The sequence below is a fragment of the Lynx canadensis genome, chromosome A3 (genome assembly GCF_007474595.2).
Source record: "Lynx canadensis isolate LIC74 chromosome A3, mLynCan4.pri.v2, whole genome shotgun sequence".
Classification (NCBI taxonomy): Eukaryota; Metazoa; Chordata; class Mammalia; order Carnivora; family Felidae; genus Lynx; species Lynx canadensis.
Window position 1 is genome coordinate 45,272,993 of NC_044305.1, and position 17,124 is coordinate 45,290,116.

The 17,124-nt window shown below is 38.8% G+C and overlaps 1 protein-coding gene across 3 annotated transcripts in view; it reads right to left on the reverse strand.

Moving 5' to 3' along the window:
* The window catches only part of RALGAPA2 (Ral GTPase activating protein catalytic subunit alpha 2), a 324,646-nt gene that overhangs the window by 273,682 nt on the left and 33,840 nt on the right, over nt 1–17,124 (reverse strand). For all 3 annotated transcript variants that reach the window (XM_030310205.1, XM_030310203.1, XM_030310204.1), the window contains exon 3: nt 16,028–16,080. In XM_030310205.1, coding sequence (XP_030166065.1) covers nt 16,028–16,080 — 53 coding nt within the window. The remainder of the gene's footprint in view (nt 1–16,027; nt 16,081–17,124) is intronic.

Consider the following 17,124-nt stretch of genomic DNA (forward strand, 5'->3'; position numbering starts at 1 on the left):
TAGAAACACAGAACCTCACAAGTAGGCACTTGATAAAGACAAGAAAGCATGGGGGGAGCTTGGGTGGCTCAGATGGTTAAGCATCTGACTTTGGCTCAGGTTATGATCTCGCAGTTGGTCAGTTTGAAGCTCTGTGTCGGGCTCTGCGCTGACAGCTCAGAGCCTGCAGCCTGTTTCGGATTCTGTTTCTCCCTCTCTGCCCCTCTCCTGCTCTCTCTCTCTCTCTCTCTCTCAAAAATAAATAAACATTAAAAAAAAAATGTAAAGGGTGCCTGATTGGCTCAGTTGGTTGAGCATCTAACTTCCACTCAGGTCATGACCTCACAGTTCATGGGTTCGAGCCCCATGTCAAGTTCTGTGCTGACAGCTCAGAGCCTGAAGCCTGCTTCGGATTCTGTGTTTCCCTCTCTCTCTGCCCCTCCCCTGATGATGCTCTGTCCGTCTCTCTTTCTCAAAAATAAATAAACGTTAAAATTTTTTTTAATTAAGAAAAAAATATAACAAAGCATGGAATTGTGTTTCCAAACATTATAGGAAACCTTAATGCTTGATTAGGTCATCACTTGAGAGGCAATACTTTTCTCAGCTAAGGAGAAAATGAATAAAAATATTTCAAAAGAGAGACTAAAATACAAGACAAAGACCCCTGAAGGAAATATGGGATGTAATAAAAAGGGAGGGACATCTAATTTCTCTCTCCTGTATTTTAGAATTCAACCAATATTAAAATGTTGAAAACCGCATTAAGCAATTAAAACCCAGAAAGGGTAAAGGAGCCTATCTAACAAGCAAAACACTTAGAGGAATTGCTGCTTAAAGCACAGATGAACCTGCACGGAATCATGTGGGATGGAGGTGGTGCCCCTCCTGTGAGGGCAGAACACACCAGAATATGCAACGAAGGAGGAGACCATCCTACAGAAATATGGAAACTCCTCCTTCTGAAAGAGATTTTCTGAAACAGGGTAATTTTTTTTAGAATTTCTGAGTCATGTTCTTAAAAGATCCAAGAGGACCCTGAATTTTTTTTTAAGACCTAGGAAAATAAAGAAAACGATGACACACAAATAAGTAACATTCTGAAATGAGGAAATATTACATGAAGATGAAAATACGGAAAGCATGAATCTAGAGTCTGCCACAGAGACCCCCACTGCAACCCTGTGTATCACAAGGCCTCCCAGGAACTAAATAGGTTGAACAGGGAGAAACAGCTAGACAGAGCACATTTAAAGTTGTAAATTCAATATATAACTAAAATTCCTACACAAATCCAAAAAATCAGAATATCCACAGAGGAACAAAAGTTGGGCTAATCTCAGTCTTTTTCTCTGCAACATTAACTCCAGAAGACAGTGCAGTCCATGGCTCATTGTAGGCCAAAGCAAGTAGAATGCACCCCAGAATATACACCCATATAGAGAACAGAAGCCCCAAAGTAGACCAGGTGCCACGGTAAAGATAATTAGAGTAAACAAACTATAGCTATTTTAAAAAGCAAACAAATCCAGAGTTTTGAGGAAGAAAAAGAGTACAATTTGGAAAGTATATATACAGCTATATATGTTTGAAGCTAGAAGAAAAAATATTATAGAGCTGGAAGTATACCAGCTGCATATCCCCTCTTCAACTTACTAAGAAAATTCACATTCTAGAAAATTCACATTCCAGCAAATACAGAGATTAAACAATCCAAAAACAAAGATGCAGGGGTATAAACACTGTGACAGTGAGCTATATTTATATAATTGGAGTTAATATGGTTATGAAAAGTAGAGTAAATCCTCAAAATGATTAACATAAGAGAAATAACATTCTAAAAATATTATATATAAAAAATCTGGATACAAAATACTTAAAATAGCTGATAAGTGAGAAGTACAAAAGATATATGTGGTTAAAGTAAAAGCAGGGGGCTATCATCAAATACTGTTTTTTTTTATTAATATGAATAATTACAAGAAAGAAAGTTTTAATACTATTTTATTAATTTAAGGATAATTATTGGAATGACAGGGGCGCCTGGGTGGCGCAGTCGGTTAAGCGTCCGACTTCTGCCAGGTCACGATCTCGCGGTCCGTGAGTTCGAGCCCCGCGTCGGGCTCTGGGCTGATGGCTCGGAGCCTGGAGCCTGTTTCCGATTCTGTGTCTCCCTCTCTCTCTGCCCCTCCCCCGTTCATGCTCTGTCTCTCTCTGTCCCAAAAATAAATAAACATTGAAAAAAAAAATTTAATTATTGGATGACAGAAAATAGAAAGTATATTTTATAATCACAAAGTATATTCCATGAAGTGAAAGTGACCTCTTTCCCAAAAAACAAAAGTAGAAGAAAAACCAAAAATGCTGATTATCACACACACAAAAATATCATAAATACAAACAGGTTAAATTCCTCTACCAAAGACCAAGTCAATCAGAACTGGCTTTCAAACACAGAAAGATTAAGAATAAAATACAAAAAACAACATATCAGGCATGCATAGGTACAAACACACAGCAAAGCAGTATCAATATCAAGTGAAAAGGCTTTAAGGGGGACAAAGGGAATCATTTCAAATAGATTAAAAGTGTAATTCACAATTTAAGGATAATATGAACCTTTATGCAACCAATAACATAGCATGAAAATAAAACAAATGCAGAAACTGAGATATTTAATACACTTATAATAGGAGATTTTAATGCACTCTATCTTTGTAAGATATAACAGGCAATACAGTGCAATACAACATCTTTGAATATAGTTAAGAGTTGTTTCATAGATAGATGCAGAGAGGCAAGTCTGTAGAATCACTTCATAGATTCTAACATTCATGAAAATTTACTAAAAGTTATTTTTCTAAGCCATGTGAATAAAACCATCAAAGTAGGAGTTGCACAAGTCACAAGCAAACTCAATGCACTGCAAGCCCACCTTTAAGAGTTTAAACTTAAAAAAAAATTGCAAGTACTTGAGGGATTTTAAAACATTCTTTTGGCAACACTCAGGTTAAAAAAAAAAAACCATATAATTATAGACTAAAGATTATCAACAACGTGAATGCTGTAGAACAAAAACTGGTCAAAGCTGAAAGAGGCAAATCTGTATAGGTATGCCTACAAAAAAAAACATTTCTAAATTTTAAACTCAAAAGGTTGAAAAAAGGTGATTTTAGGAAGAAATCAATTTTTTTTAAAGTAAGTTTTGTAAGAACGAAAACATCTCCAAGCACTGCAAATCAGTGCAGGTAATTAAAACAAATACCTTCTAAATCAAACATTTATTTGACTCATTAGTAAGTATTCTTAAGTGCCCCTTTTGTGCCAGGTACCATGTGAGGGATCAGAAATAAAGCGATATAGGAAACTGTTCCTGCTCAAAAAGTGACAGCCCTAAAGGGTAAAGGCAAGAACATCAGGGATGTCAGTACGTGCACAAGGGAGTGAGTACAGACAGGGCACACTTCCAAAGGGAGATCACCCTTGAACTGAATCCTGAAGGATACACAGGAGTACGCCAGGCAGTGGAGGGCATTTTTAGGCAGACTAAGCAACAGCAGGAAAAAACAAAAACAAAAACAAAAACAAAAACAAAAACAAAAGCAAACCCTGCTGCTTTGTTGACAGTGGGAACAAAAGTAAGGCGAGTAACAAGGAATGGAGAGAGGTAGAGGCCAGATCAGGAAGGGCCTTGAACATTAGGGGAGTTCAAACTTCATCTTAAAGGCCAAGGGAACCAGAATTACATTACACAAACAACATTCCAGGTGTGAGAGGGAGACACAAGGGGCAGAGATCATAGACCAAAAGACTAGTTAGTTAACCAGGATACTCAAGTAGGAGGGAAGATTGAAACTCTGAACAAAGGCGGAAGTAGTTATAGGAAAAAGAGGGTATTCAAGAGCACCAGCATGAGATGTACAGAACCATGGAGTAAAGAAAAGTATTACTGATATTGATCAAAATAGACAGCTACCAATAGGAAAGCATTTTCATCGGGTACTGAAAATGCAAATTCAAAACTTAGAAGTGTAGGCACTTGATAGATTGTTAAGAGGTTATTTTTTTTTTTTTACTTTGTTTAAGATCATGCAAAGGTCTAATATCTTTTTAAAGAACACCAAATTGCACTAGACTCTTTGCTTTTAATGAGAGAATATCCAGAGACCTTCACAAATCCCCAAATTAGTACCATATAGCAGCACTGGGTGGCTCAGTCAGTTAAGCATCTGACTTTGGATGTCGGCTCAGGTCATAATCTCACAGTTTGTGAGTTTGAGCCCCATGTCAAGCTCCATGCTGATGGCGCAGAGCTGGCTTGAGATTCTCTCTCTCTCTGCCCCAACCCTGATTATATGCTCTCTCGAAAAAAAAAAAAAAAAAAAAAAGTAGCATATAATTCTACCCACAATATATAGTTTTGCTCTGAGTGAAGCACTCACTAAAACAGATTCTAAAGGAGTCTTCTTTTCACACAAGGATCTTACATGGGAGATCTCAGTCACAAACAATTACTCCATACTTTTCTTCAGTTCATATAAGATTCTATTTTCTGGCTAAAAACTGCACTTTTCAGGTCTCTTTGATTTTGGTACCAGCACAGCTGGTTGGCTGTGTCATATTTTCATAAGATGAAAAAAAAAAAATCACTTCCAAAGAGTTTAGAGGTAAGTTATGAGTAGAGAATTAACAAAGCCTCAGTGAGATGCCACCTTGTGGTTTCTGCCATCCCCAAAACTTAAAGAATTTTAAAAGCTTGTCTCAACACAATTAGAAAGTGTCGAAGACCTGCAGTCGGCTCAGGACTAGCCACTCCAACAAGTTCACTCAGTGAATGCCCAAGAACAGCTGGTGCATGGCCCACTTCCAGGCAGATTCCCCTTTCAACCTGTCCAGTGTCACAAGCACATCAAACACTAGGTGTCACTCTACAATAGCTACCACACCACATATCCAAACAAAACAAGACAGAAAATTCACAGCATGTGTTTGTACAACTCTCTCCTAAATTTATAAAAAAGAAACCAACTCATTCAAATTATGTTAACACATTAATTCCAATCAATCTAAAGGGAGAGAAAAAGCTCTTTATATATCTTCTGCTGTTCTAACAATAAGTACAACACGCTGGAGTTCTATTGTGAATTTTCCATATATTTAGCCCTGATGCTGTTTCTACTATCTGCCCTTAAAGGGTTCTTGGAAGCATTTGCTAGTGCTGCCTTCCAGGGGACCTGTTTCTGAGGGTATCAGTTACCAATGAGTCCAGCAGCACACTATGTGAGAGAGGCCAGGAAACTCAGGGCATCTGGATTGCAACAGATAATCACCAGAATGTAATTTCAGACTTCCACAAACATGTCTCCAGTTTCCCTTCCCCAAGGTGAATTGAGTAATTCAGTATATCCTGTTGGGTCAATCCCAAGTTTCTCACCTGTAAGTCTCAAGGCGTAAGGAAAATTGTAATCTTAAATATTAAATTTAGAAGTTAAAACATCCACTGAAAATGGCTTTCAACTTAAGACACTTGCAGTCCAATTCAAATTATTACCATGCTGTAATAAAATGATCAAATTTTAACCTCAAGAATCTCCACAAGGGACTTTATATGTATGTTTATATTTTGTTTGCATCTTCCCATTTGCAGAGATCATAAACATCTCATGATTCAAAGCAGACACCAGTATAACCAGAGGCTATAGGAATGAAAGGCCTGGGCTGTATGTTAATTATTATTCCCCCAGTATCCATTATAGGGCACAGAGCTGAGGAGTGATTTCTGAGCTAATGCATCACTACCAGCAACACGTGAGACAAATGAGAAAAGGCACAACTGGCCATCCAGGCCTCTTCTGTAATGTGATCCCTGCAGGGGGGCCTCAAGGAATATTGTGAAGCAGATCACACTATGCTGTAACAATACTGCTATCATCCGGAGCTGTTCCCAACCAAGGGCTCAACATTAATAAAAACAAGTATGACTAACGTTAACAAGCCAGAACAATCACATACCTACATGTATTATCATTTAAAATATATAGAGTGGGAGAGAGCCAAAGCATAAGAGAATGTTAAAAACTGAGAACAAACTGAGGGTTGATGGGGGGTGGGAGGGAGGGGAGGGTGGGTGATGGGTATTGAGGAGGGCACCTTTTGGGATGAGCACTGGGTGTTGTATGGAAACCAATTTGTCAATAAACTTCATATAAAAAAAAAAAAAAAAAAAAAAATAAAATAAAATAAAATACACCCCTGATGTCATAAAAGTGACATGACATTCTGGTCAGGATAACCAGTGGTGCTGATTTTGTTTGTCAGCTGGAATGCAGGTAGCTTTGGGGTGGGAGATGGGTGTCTCTATCCGCTCAGTTCTTTTTAAAATGTTCTCCAGGAAACATGAACTTATACTGAATTTGTTTGTTTGTTTGTTTTTCCAGTTCCAATCAGTCATTTAGAATTATGGCAGTGACCCAGGAGCTGCATTCAAAGTTGGCATCATTCTTTTAAAAGAAAAAAAAATCCATGGAAGCATCCAAATATTTGAAATCCTCAATAAGAACTTAAATTCAAAGGATTTAAGAAGAATCTGTCTTTCTTGCTAATTTTATTTCTTCTTGTCCCTCCTCCACTCAATATCAGTAAAGTAGTCCTTGTGGAAAAAATAAAAGGCAATAACCTGAGAGGTTTATGGAAGGAAGTCCTTCACCTCAACATGAGAAGGAGGGAGTAGCATTGAAGTATGCTTGCACACTGGACAATCTGAAATAAGTAATGATGAATCAAGCAAAGGAAAGCAGGGAATGGGGAAACTGGTTAGTTGCAAAACTACAGTTGTGCTGTCTTGCTCTGTGTTATTTGCTCGTAAGAAATGGCATTAGCCATTGTATAAAGAAAGCAAAAGGATTGTGATGGAATCCTGCTGGATACCGGCCCTGGATGTGTTGGTCTATGACTTGGCCCAAGCTTTTCCACTGTACCTCTGCAGGAGCTTCTGATTCGTTTTCATCAGCAAAAAATTATAAAAGATATACAGTTCCACAAAAGAAAGGACCAAGAAGGTGGGGGAAGGAAAGTGAGGTGGGAGGGAGGGGAGAAATGGAAACAAACATCTCAGAACTGTTTGTAATCCCATTGTATTCATAATTCTAGTTTTTCTTCAGGAAATTCTTCTCCATTATTTTTTTTTATGTTTATTTATTTCTGAGACAGAGAGAGACAGAGCATGAGTGGGGGAGGGGCAGAGAGAGAGGGACACAGAATCCGAAGCAGGCTCCAGGCTCTGAGCTGTCAGCACAGAGCTCGACATGGGGCTCAAACTCACAGACCGCGAGATCATGACCTGAGCCGAAGTCGGAAGCTCAACCGACTGAGTCACCCAGGTGCCCCTCTTCTCCATTATTAATATCTGAGGTAGAGAGATGCTATTAACCTGTGAAAAGTTACAATTTCCATATGTATTGGAAATAAAATGAAAGCTCCAATTACTGATGGCAAATACAAAGTAACTATACAGAGGGGAAAACCAGCCACTCATTTCACCTTCTTTTACACGACTCTGGGCACCACAATGGATCTAGTTGTGTTATTGTTATCAGAAAAGCTAGTAAAATCCTTTCTCCCTATTTTGAGGAAAAGAACTAGAGGCTAAACCCACTATCTATATAAGCTCAGTTGGAACAATAAAGAACACCCAGTGTTGAATTCCATTAAAGTAAGACAGCTTCCACCACAGCCCTGGATTTACCACCGGTCAGTTATGACTCCCAAACATAACTATAGCCAGCATGACTCTACAAGCACGTCCTGCCTCCAATCCAGCATTACCTCCACACAGGAAGGGAAGGGAGATGGTAGGTAGGAAGTCTACAGTAAATTTCAAACAAGCCAACTTCATCTTCAATAGTAAAGAAAAAACAAACACTAGTGACCATAGTTATATTCCTGTTCCTCTGACTGCCCTTGAAGAAGCCCACAGATCATCTACATTCTCTGGGTAGCTCATCTGCTATTGTTTGCCTCTAGTGCCCATGCCTCTCCAACCTGAATCTCCCCCACCAAAGGAAGGGAGAAGGAGAAACAGCATACATACCCTGAACTGACACCATAAGTGTTTTTTTGATACTGTGGGGAGAGAAGTGGGTGCAGGGAAGGCAGGGGGTGTGATGGGGAGATAAAGTAGTACTTAATTTGGCCATTATTTGAAGTCTTATTTTCAGCTAAAAACAAACGTAAAAAGAGTAGAATGAATCTGTGTGTGGCTTTTCAATTTTGTGTTTGCATAAGACCACTCTGGAGCCATGCTTCTCCAACTGGAGGAGGAAAAGGCATAATCTCCCCCGGCACTTTGGTAACTCTGCCTGAGAAGCCCAGGGAAACCATTTCAGTAAAACCCTAAACCTTAAGTTAAGTCCCCTGCAACACAATGTGCAACATGCTGAGGATTTAACCAAGCATTTAACAAAAAGATGTAAGTCTTCCAAATGACGTACCAAAGCTCTGTGGGAAGACTATTGAGCTTCTCTGTCCAATCAGTAGCCACTAGCCCCAGGTGGCTATTCTAAAATTTAAATCAAATGAAATTATTTATAATTAAAATTTCAGTCACAGCATCCACATTTGAAGCACTAACCAGCCCATGTAGCTCATGGTTACCTAACTGGGTAGTACAGATACAGAATCTTCCCATGATCACAGAAAGTTCTATTGAATAGAGTTGCCCTAGAGAAAAAGCAACTGAGGTGTTTAGATCTGCAAAGGCTAGTCAGAGTCAAGTCAATTTAATATTTAAAACTAAACGAAAGTGTGAAATTAAATTTCATGCTAAAAGACTTACCCGTGAACTTCCTGATCTGTAGTGTCATGGGTTGTTAGGGCTGGAAGAGACCCCAGAGCTATCCAGTACCTCTCCTTCACATCACATACAAAAAAGCCCAGGTAAGGAAAGGGCGAGTACCCAACTCAAAGCCACACAGCTTGTTAGCGTCAAGGCCTGATCTAAAGAGACCTTCTTCCTATTTCTTTTATCCAGAGAGAGATTTAGGTGAGGAAGGAAAATGTTTTTAACATAAAAATCACAAATAACCCCATGGGAAATAAGATGCGACTTCAAGAAGCTTTAATCCAACACTAAATATAAACAGGTGCAAATCGGGGCGGGGGGTGCATAGGAGGGAGAATACAAAGGACTGTATGGAATGGTTGCTGGCCTCAGGAACTTTATAGTCTCATTAGGAAGCTAAGACACAGCCACCTTCAGGGAAAACTAAGAACACTTGGCTATAATGAAATGGTAACTAGCCGGAGCATATTTATACAAGTTCACAGAAAAAAAAAACGGGCACCTCTAGCTGGAGTTGCCAGAAGAAATCAGAGGGTCTGAACGGAGCCTGAAAGTATGGGCCAGATGACAAGGAGAGCAAAGGGCAGTCCCTGAAAGCAGAATTGCATAAACCAGGAGGCCAGAAGTAAAATTACGCAAAAAGAGGTAAAGGAGCAGTAAGCAAAGCAGTATGTGTGTGAGAGAGCACCTTCGCAGAACAACACCCCCAATGACCGGTGAAAGAAAGCCACACAGGGACCCTGGAGAGTCTCGAAATGTTAGCCCAGCTCACACCACACTTGACAGGTTATAAAGAAACTGTTCAGGTCTCTAGGAAGAAAAAAACAGGACTTACTTAATCTGGTGGGGTAATTTGGATAAATCTAAAAATAAGGAATCTAGAAGTCAAATGTTCTGTACATCTGTGATTGCTAACTCTGTAATTACTTGAAAGATAGATAAATGAGCAGCATTCTGAGGCCAGAACATTTATAAGCTTTGAAATTAAATGCCTTCTGTCAATGTATATTTTAATTGGGGTGTGGGTACGGGGGTGAGGAAATACCTTGCTATCAAATTCTAGAATTTTCTTAACCATATATAAGTAACTCCAAACTACTGCATTTCTGTACTAATGGCATACAATATGGCAGACAACTCAAAACAACATCTCTGTATTAACTCTATTTTCTTATTTTCTGTATTCTTGATGCTCTGACATCTGGGGCTTGCCTGCATGCCTCTGACAGGCAAACCAACAAATCCCAAATCCACTCCCGCAACCACCTCCTCTTATGGGCTCTCACACTTGGGACACTATCCTCCTCTTAAAATCACCAGGGGATTAGGTACTGGACACCTAGGGACCACCTCTACAGCCCAGAGCCTGCCAAAATTATCCAAACTATCCAATCCTAAACTTGTTTAGCTTGCTTACCTTGCCTTACCCATTCCTTCCTTCCCACAATAAAGGCTCCCCACCTCAGATCCCCCCCTGCCTGCTCTCTGTATGCTCTCTGTGGCTTCTCTTCATAGTCCTGCTAACATGCGATGACTCCTGTTTCTGTTGTACTCCTGTGAGTACAATAAAAATTTCTTCCTTCATGGCAATCATTTTCATGTCTGTGTGTCTGTCTTACCATACCTGATTAAAACAAATTCCATGTAACATTAAAACAGCCTCTCAACTACTGAATCCAAAAGGTTCTCAAAGTCAGGTGAATTATTTGGCCTTGAAGCCCATTTATCATGTACCTTACATTTCTATCCCAGCCCTCCTTTTCCCCTATGCAAGTAGCTACCTCAAGGGCTACCACCAAAGTATCACTTCTACAAGGGGCCATTCAGAATTTTATGTGACTCAGAAAGTCATTACTGGAGCTCTGGCATAAATCCATTGTTACCAGTGGACGCTTCAGTTAGTATGAAATGTAACATATGCTCAATGAGGCAGGGGGTTCTGTCTAACTTACCCACATCTCCAGCACCTAGCAATGCGCCTGACACATAGCTGGTATCCAATAAATGTGTGTAATAAATGAACTATAGAAGAATAGACACATACTGGTATACATGGCCTGTAAGATACAGCTTCAGAAGCAGGAGAATATTGAAATTCTTACATGGAAGGTGGCATGGCACCTTAAGAAAATGGGTTCTACAGTCAGACCAGAGGTTAAATCTCTATGTGCCATTTGATAGATGTGCAATCTTGGCCAAGTCACCCAACATAATAAAGGCCCCATTCTTCCACTGACAAAAACTGGGAAGACAGAACCCACTTCAACAGGAAGGAATGACACAGGATGGCCATGTAAAACACTTATATTCTCATCAAGATGGCAATGTAAATTCATTTGATGGGGTCCCACACTATCATCCCCACTCCCATTTGAAACACATGACAATGATCGATGAAATATATTTTTTTAAAAAAAGAGTAAAATTAACAAGTGAATCTCAAAAAAAAAAAAAAAAAAAAAAAAAAAGACAGACATCCCCATGAACCAGCAACCACAGAAACTCTAAGCGATGCACAGATTTGTAGCCACAGGCAAAGGTGTCTGGAGGTCAACTTCAAACAGTACAAGTCCTCCCACTGGAGATAAAGGCAGATGGAAAGGTGCGCTTGCTGCCTGAAACCACGACTTCAACTGAGCTAGCAGCCTTGATTGCACACCACTTGCTTCATCAGAGTGCTGTAATGTCTCCAGTAGCTCATTACATGCAAACACTACTGCTTCCTTTCCAAAGGTTCCCTTCCAGATTGCCCCTGACTTACAGAGGCAGGCAGCAGGTCTCCCTGTATACTCTCCTTCTGAGTCTTCTGAACTCTCTCTCACCTCTGTGCTTTCTTCCAATCCACTTCGTATTTATAGACTGTCTTTACACAATATCCCTTCTGTGATTTAACATGTCTTAATAATTCCACCTTTTTTAAAGGAAGCCTTTCCCAATTATTTACACCTTGATATGTATTTACCTCCAAATCCTTGTAAACCATCTCTTTATATGGCACTAACTTGTAGAAAGTAGCAGTGAAGTTACTTAATTCTCAGAATGAACCATACAAATTACAACCTACCTTCTATAGCCAGAGACAGAAAGAGAACATAAACAAAAGTAATGCAGTTCATTATTCATTCATATTTACTATGCAAAATGAAAGTTTTATGGAACTTTGAATAATATATATTTGTTCTATTATATAGGCAACTAATCCTCTGTAGACGGTAATGTATCTGTAATAACACCCTCCCTAATCTAGAATTTTTGGACACAAGAACGTATTAAAACCTCCTCTGTGGGAGGTATAAGACTACGGTCCCCGATGGGCTTTCTCACTGCAGGACAACTAGATTTGCAATCAGTGGCAGCAAATGTAATTCTCAAAACACATCTGGGCTTTAGAGGACCCTGGGAACCTAACAAAAGACTTAAAAAATGGAAGGAAAGGAAGTAGCAAGAAGGAAGGTGAGAGAAGAAAAGTCAGCCAAAACCTGATCTGTAAGCCACAAGCTCAAGAGAAACAATTTGAGATACCGGAGAACGAATGCCAATTCTACTACAGCATCTCTGGATCCCTGTGCCTTCCAGACTCCAGTTCCCACCACACCTTAAGTTTGAGGAAATGAATTTGAGATTCCATTTATAAACCAGGATCCTCAAATGGAGCCAAAGTGGTCCCAACCAAGAACACTCCCAGCCTCCTGGCAAAAGAAAAATAAACCTTCCAGAAAAACACAGGCTTGAAACAGATTAAATTGTTCAATTAAATCTGATTTCAAAATCCTACCACAAAAGTATGCAAGAAAAGAAGCCATGTTGAGAGATAGCAGATTTAGACAACTGAAGACTTTAAATATTGGAATGATCAGATACAGAATATGAAATGTTACATTGTTAAATGTTCAAGAAAACAAAAGAGGTCTAGAAAGGAACAAGAATCAAAAGTCTATCAAAAGCAACCAGCCACACATGAGCACCAAACTTAAGTTAAAAACATGAAAAAAAAAATTGTGATTTAAAACACAATAGAATGGTTCAGAGCAGATGAGACCAAGAAACTCCCTGGAATGCAGCACAAGGAGGCTGGGAAAGAGGGTGAAAGCATGCTGGAGATGCATGGAGGAGAGAGCAAGAGTTTTAAATAAGAATCCTGGGAAGTACACCAGGAGGACAGAAGAGAGTCAACATTTGATCAGAGACAGCAGCTATTTTACAGAAATGATACACGATCTGAATCCGGAAATAGAGGAAACACACAGACACCAAGCAAGACAAGAGATCTTCCAGTAGACATTCTGTGGCGAAGCTGCAGGACACCAAAGACTAAGAAAAAGACTTTAAGAGAAGCCAGAGAGAAAAGGCATTTAAAGCAACAAATAGACAGGGAACAGAGTTTAAGGCTGCTGCAATGGTAACCAGAAGCTAACAAAATGGTATCTGTAAAGGGTGACACAAGTACTTTTATTTGTCGTTACTGCTAATACTGTGTCTAAAATACCTAACAACCGAAGACAATGAAGATCAATATGGAGTAGATAAAATTGAAAGAATTATGACCCTCAAAAGAAGGGTCACACTAATAAATTTTAAAACTCTGGTGATCAGAAATTCTTAGAATTCCTCAAATTCTTTTTTTTAAGCTTACTTAGTTATTTTGAGAGAGAGAGAGAGTGCAAGCAGGGGAGGGGCAGAGAGACAGGGAAAAAGGGAATCCCAAGCAGGCTCAGGATGCCAGCACAGAGCCTGATGTGGGGTTTGAACCCATGAACCATGAGATCATGACCTGAGCCAAAGTCAGATGCTTAACTGACTGAGCCACTGAGGCGCCCCTAGAATTTCTCAAATTCTTAAAAAATATATATAATTTGCCAAACCTGAATCGAGAAAAAATAGAAAACCTGAAAAATCCTAAAATGATTAAAGAAACTGAACGAGTGGTTAAAATCTTCCCACTAAAAACAAAACAAAAAAGCACCAGTTTCAGATGGTTGTTACAGGAAAGACTAAAAAACATTCCAGGAGCACATCATTCCAATCTTATGCAAACTATTTTATATAACAGAAAAAGAAATACTTGACACCAGGTTCTATAGGATCATTCAAAAACAATGTGAGGAAAAGGAAATTTAGGCCAACCTCAAGTTTTGAACATAGATCCAAAAATGGCAACAAAGTATGAGCCTCCCCCAAATTCAGAACTGCAATTTACTACATTAATATTCATGAAGGATCATCACATGGTTATCTCAGTGAATGCAGAAAAAAAAAAATAGAAGTGAACTTAATCTGATAAAGAGTTATCTACCAAAACTTTAAAGAAAACATTGTCCTGAATAATGAAACATTAATAAAACTCTCTTTGAATCAGAAGCAGGATGACCATCTTTATCATGTCTATTTACCAAGGGACTGGAGGGCTGGGTTGGCACTGTAAGACAAGAAAACAGACTAACTGGCAAGCTTGTCATTATTCACAACCAGACAGTCCACCAAGAAAACAACAACAACAAAAAAATCTGTAAACAAAATGTTGAAATTAAATAAACTATGCATGTTCACTTAATCCAGCAGTAGGAATGGAATGAACTTGAACAAAGTTCAAAAACATGGATAAATCTCAGAAATAATGCTGAGTGTAAAAGGCAAGCCACAGATGATTATGTCCCATGTGAGACCATTTTTATTACACTCAAAACCAAACAAAACACAATGCATTGTTTAGGGATACAAATACTTGTGGTAAAACCATTTTCAAAAAAGAAAGGGAAAAGCATAATGCAAGGGAGCGGCTGCCTCCAGAGCAGAGAAAGAACAGGATCAAGGAGAAGCACCCAAGTACCTTCTACTTCTTAAAATGTTGGAGGGTGAGGGAGTCAAGAGAATGAGCTTTATCGCCATGCTTCAAAACTTGCATTTATGTTATAGATGCTTTAGTAAATATATCAAATGCTACATGTATAAGATAATTAACGGAATAGTTCAAACAAATGATGGTCAGTAAATACATATTTAAGTGACATACTTAATCAAAGCTCCTGTTAAAAAAACTCCTCTGCACAGGTTTCATTCACAGGAGGGTTACGACAGAAAATACATAAAATGCAGTTATTATTACTCTGGGGAAGGAGTACAGCCCTTAAAGGAGAGAATGAGGAACCACAGTTACTGACTGCCAGTCACAAGCCAAATACTGGGTGGGAAAGGTTTTCAGATCTGTTTTATTTCATAAATCCACAAACCCAAAAAGTCCATGGAAGCCTTCTCCCCTGGCCTCCCCCTCCAGCCAGCTCTGCAACAAATATGTCCTTTAGAGTCATAAAGTTGACCTCACACCAAGCTAAGCACATGTTTCTGAAAGTTAATTGTTGGTTATCTAGAAATTATTCATGATTTGAAGAGACATGTGCTTAGGTTACATGTGCTTACAATTTTTTTCTAGTATAGGTCCCAAGTTATCAGTAACCTAGCCACTTGTCGAATATATGTAGACAAGAATGACTTTAAGCTTAATAGGTCAAGAACTACACCCAAATATTGTTTCAACTTTTAAAAGAATATATGATCCAGGGTGCCTGGGTGGCTCAGTTTGTTAAATATCCAACCATGATTTCAGCCCAGGTCATGGTTTGTGAGATCAAGCCCCACGTCCAGCTCTGTGCTTGACAGCACGGAACCTACTTGGGATTCTCTCTCCCTCTCTCTGCCCCTCCTCAGCTGGTGTGCACTCTCTCTCTCTCCCAAAAATAAACAAACTTAAAAAAAAAAAAAAGAATATATGATCAACACACATTGCCACACAGACACATACAAACATTGCAATCTCACTAGTGGTCAGAAAAATATATTAAAAAGAATAAGTTTTTGCATGTCAGTTTGCGTATATTTAAAAAAAAACTATCACCAGTGTTGGCTGGGGAAACACACACATGACTTCAACATAAGTTTACATATAACTTTACATGACTTTTTGAAAAGCAATTTGACTATATCAGTATTTGAAATGTGTATACATTTCTATCTAATAATTTCACATCTAGGTAACCATATAGGAAAAATTCTCTCACGTTTCCAAAAAAAAAATTCTTTACAGCAATGTTTGTAAAAGAGGAAGGAAAGAAATACATGCCCATCACTTTTTTATGTCTTCAAATGAAATTAAGATCTACAATATCATATTTTCAGCAAAAATCTTAAAAGCTAAATGAATTAACAAAAACTTACTTCAAAAAGAAAGAGGATGGAGTCCAGCTCCTCCCTTTGTGACTTATTATTCCCTGGAATGCATAAAAAAATTAGTTATCATGACAATGTATAAATTTTAGGATATTAAAAATTATGTTACCTTAAAAACATTTAAACTTCAACATACATTCATTTATTCAAAAACTACAAGGAGGCAGTGTGGAACCCACATCAGGCATGTAGACAGACACCAAGCCAGACCACCCGAGCCCACATCTAGCAGAGTTTCTCCTCGCTAACTGTTTAAACACAGCTTCCATATTTTCTAGGTCACTATCAACCCATGGAAGGCAATTTATTCATTTCTCAATTAGTTACTTCTGAGTTCAAGTTATGATGGACTACACAGCAAAAGCAAAGAAAGAATTCTCATTTTTTTATATGAAGGGGCATAGAGAAGTCATAACTATAAAAAGTCATGTATCTCTTTAGGCAATTGCACACTGTCCTCTTGATAATAACTAAATAATCAAAACTAAAAACCTATAGCAGCAGTTTCCATTTATTGCCCAGTCTCTAAGTAGTGAGCCCTGTGCTAAGTGTTTGGCATTCAGCATCTAACTTGGAAAACTGTTTCTGTAAAGGGCTGATAGTAAATATTTTAGGCTTTGCAACCTGTCTTGCAAGCATTCAACTCTGCCATGATGGGGCAAAAAGAGCCATGGATAACACATGAATGAACTGGGTATGGCTGTATCCAAAAAATTATTTATAAAAACAGGCACTGAGCTGTAAGTTGTGGGCCCCTGAGGTAACTGAATCCCCACAGCTCTGTGAAGTAAGATACTATTCATTCATTGAACAAATACTAAAGAATGGCTCTATGTCATTCTCAGGATTCTTCCAGGACCTGAGGATGCAGGTGAACAGAACACGACAATCCTTGCCCTGAGGAAGCTTACATTCTGACAGGAGGAGGCATCCAACAAATCCAAAAAAATAAGAGGGAAGGCAGATGGGAATGTCAAAAGACATGGTATGCAATTTTGACTAGGGAAGTCAGGGAACATGGTGCTGATAAGATGACATCTGAGCAAAAATCTGAAAGAAGAAAGGGAAGAAGCCACATGGAAATC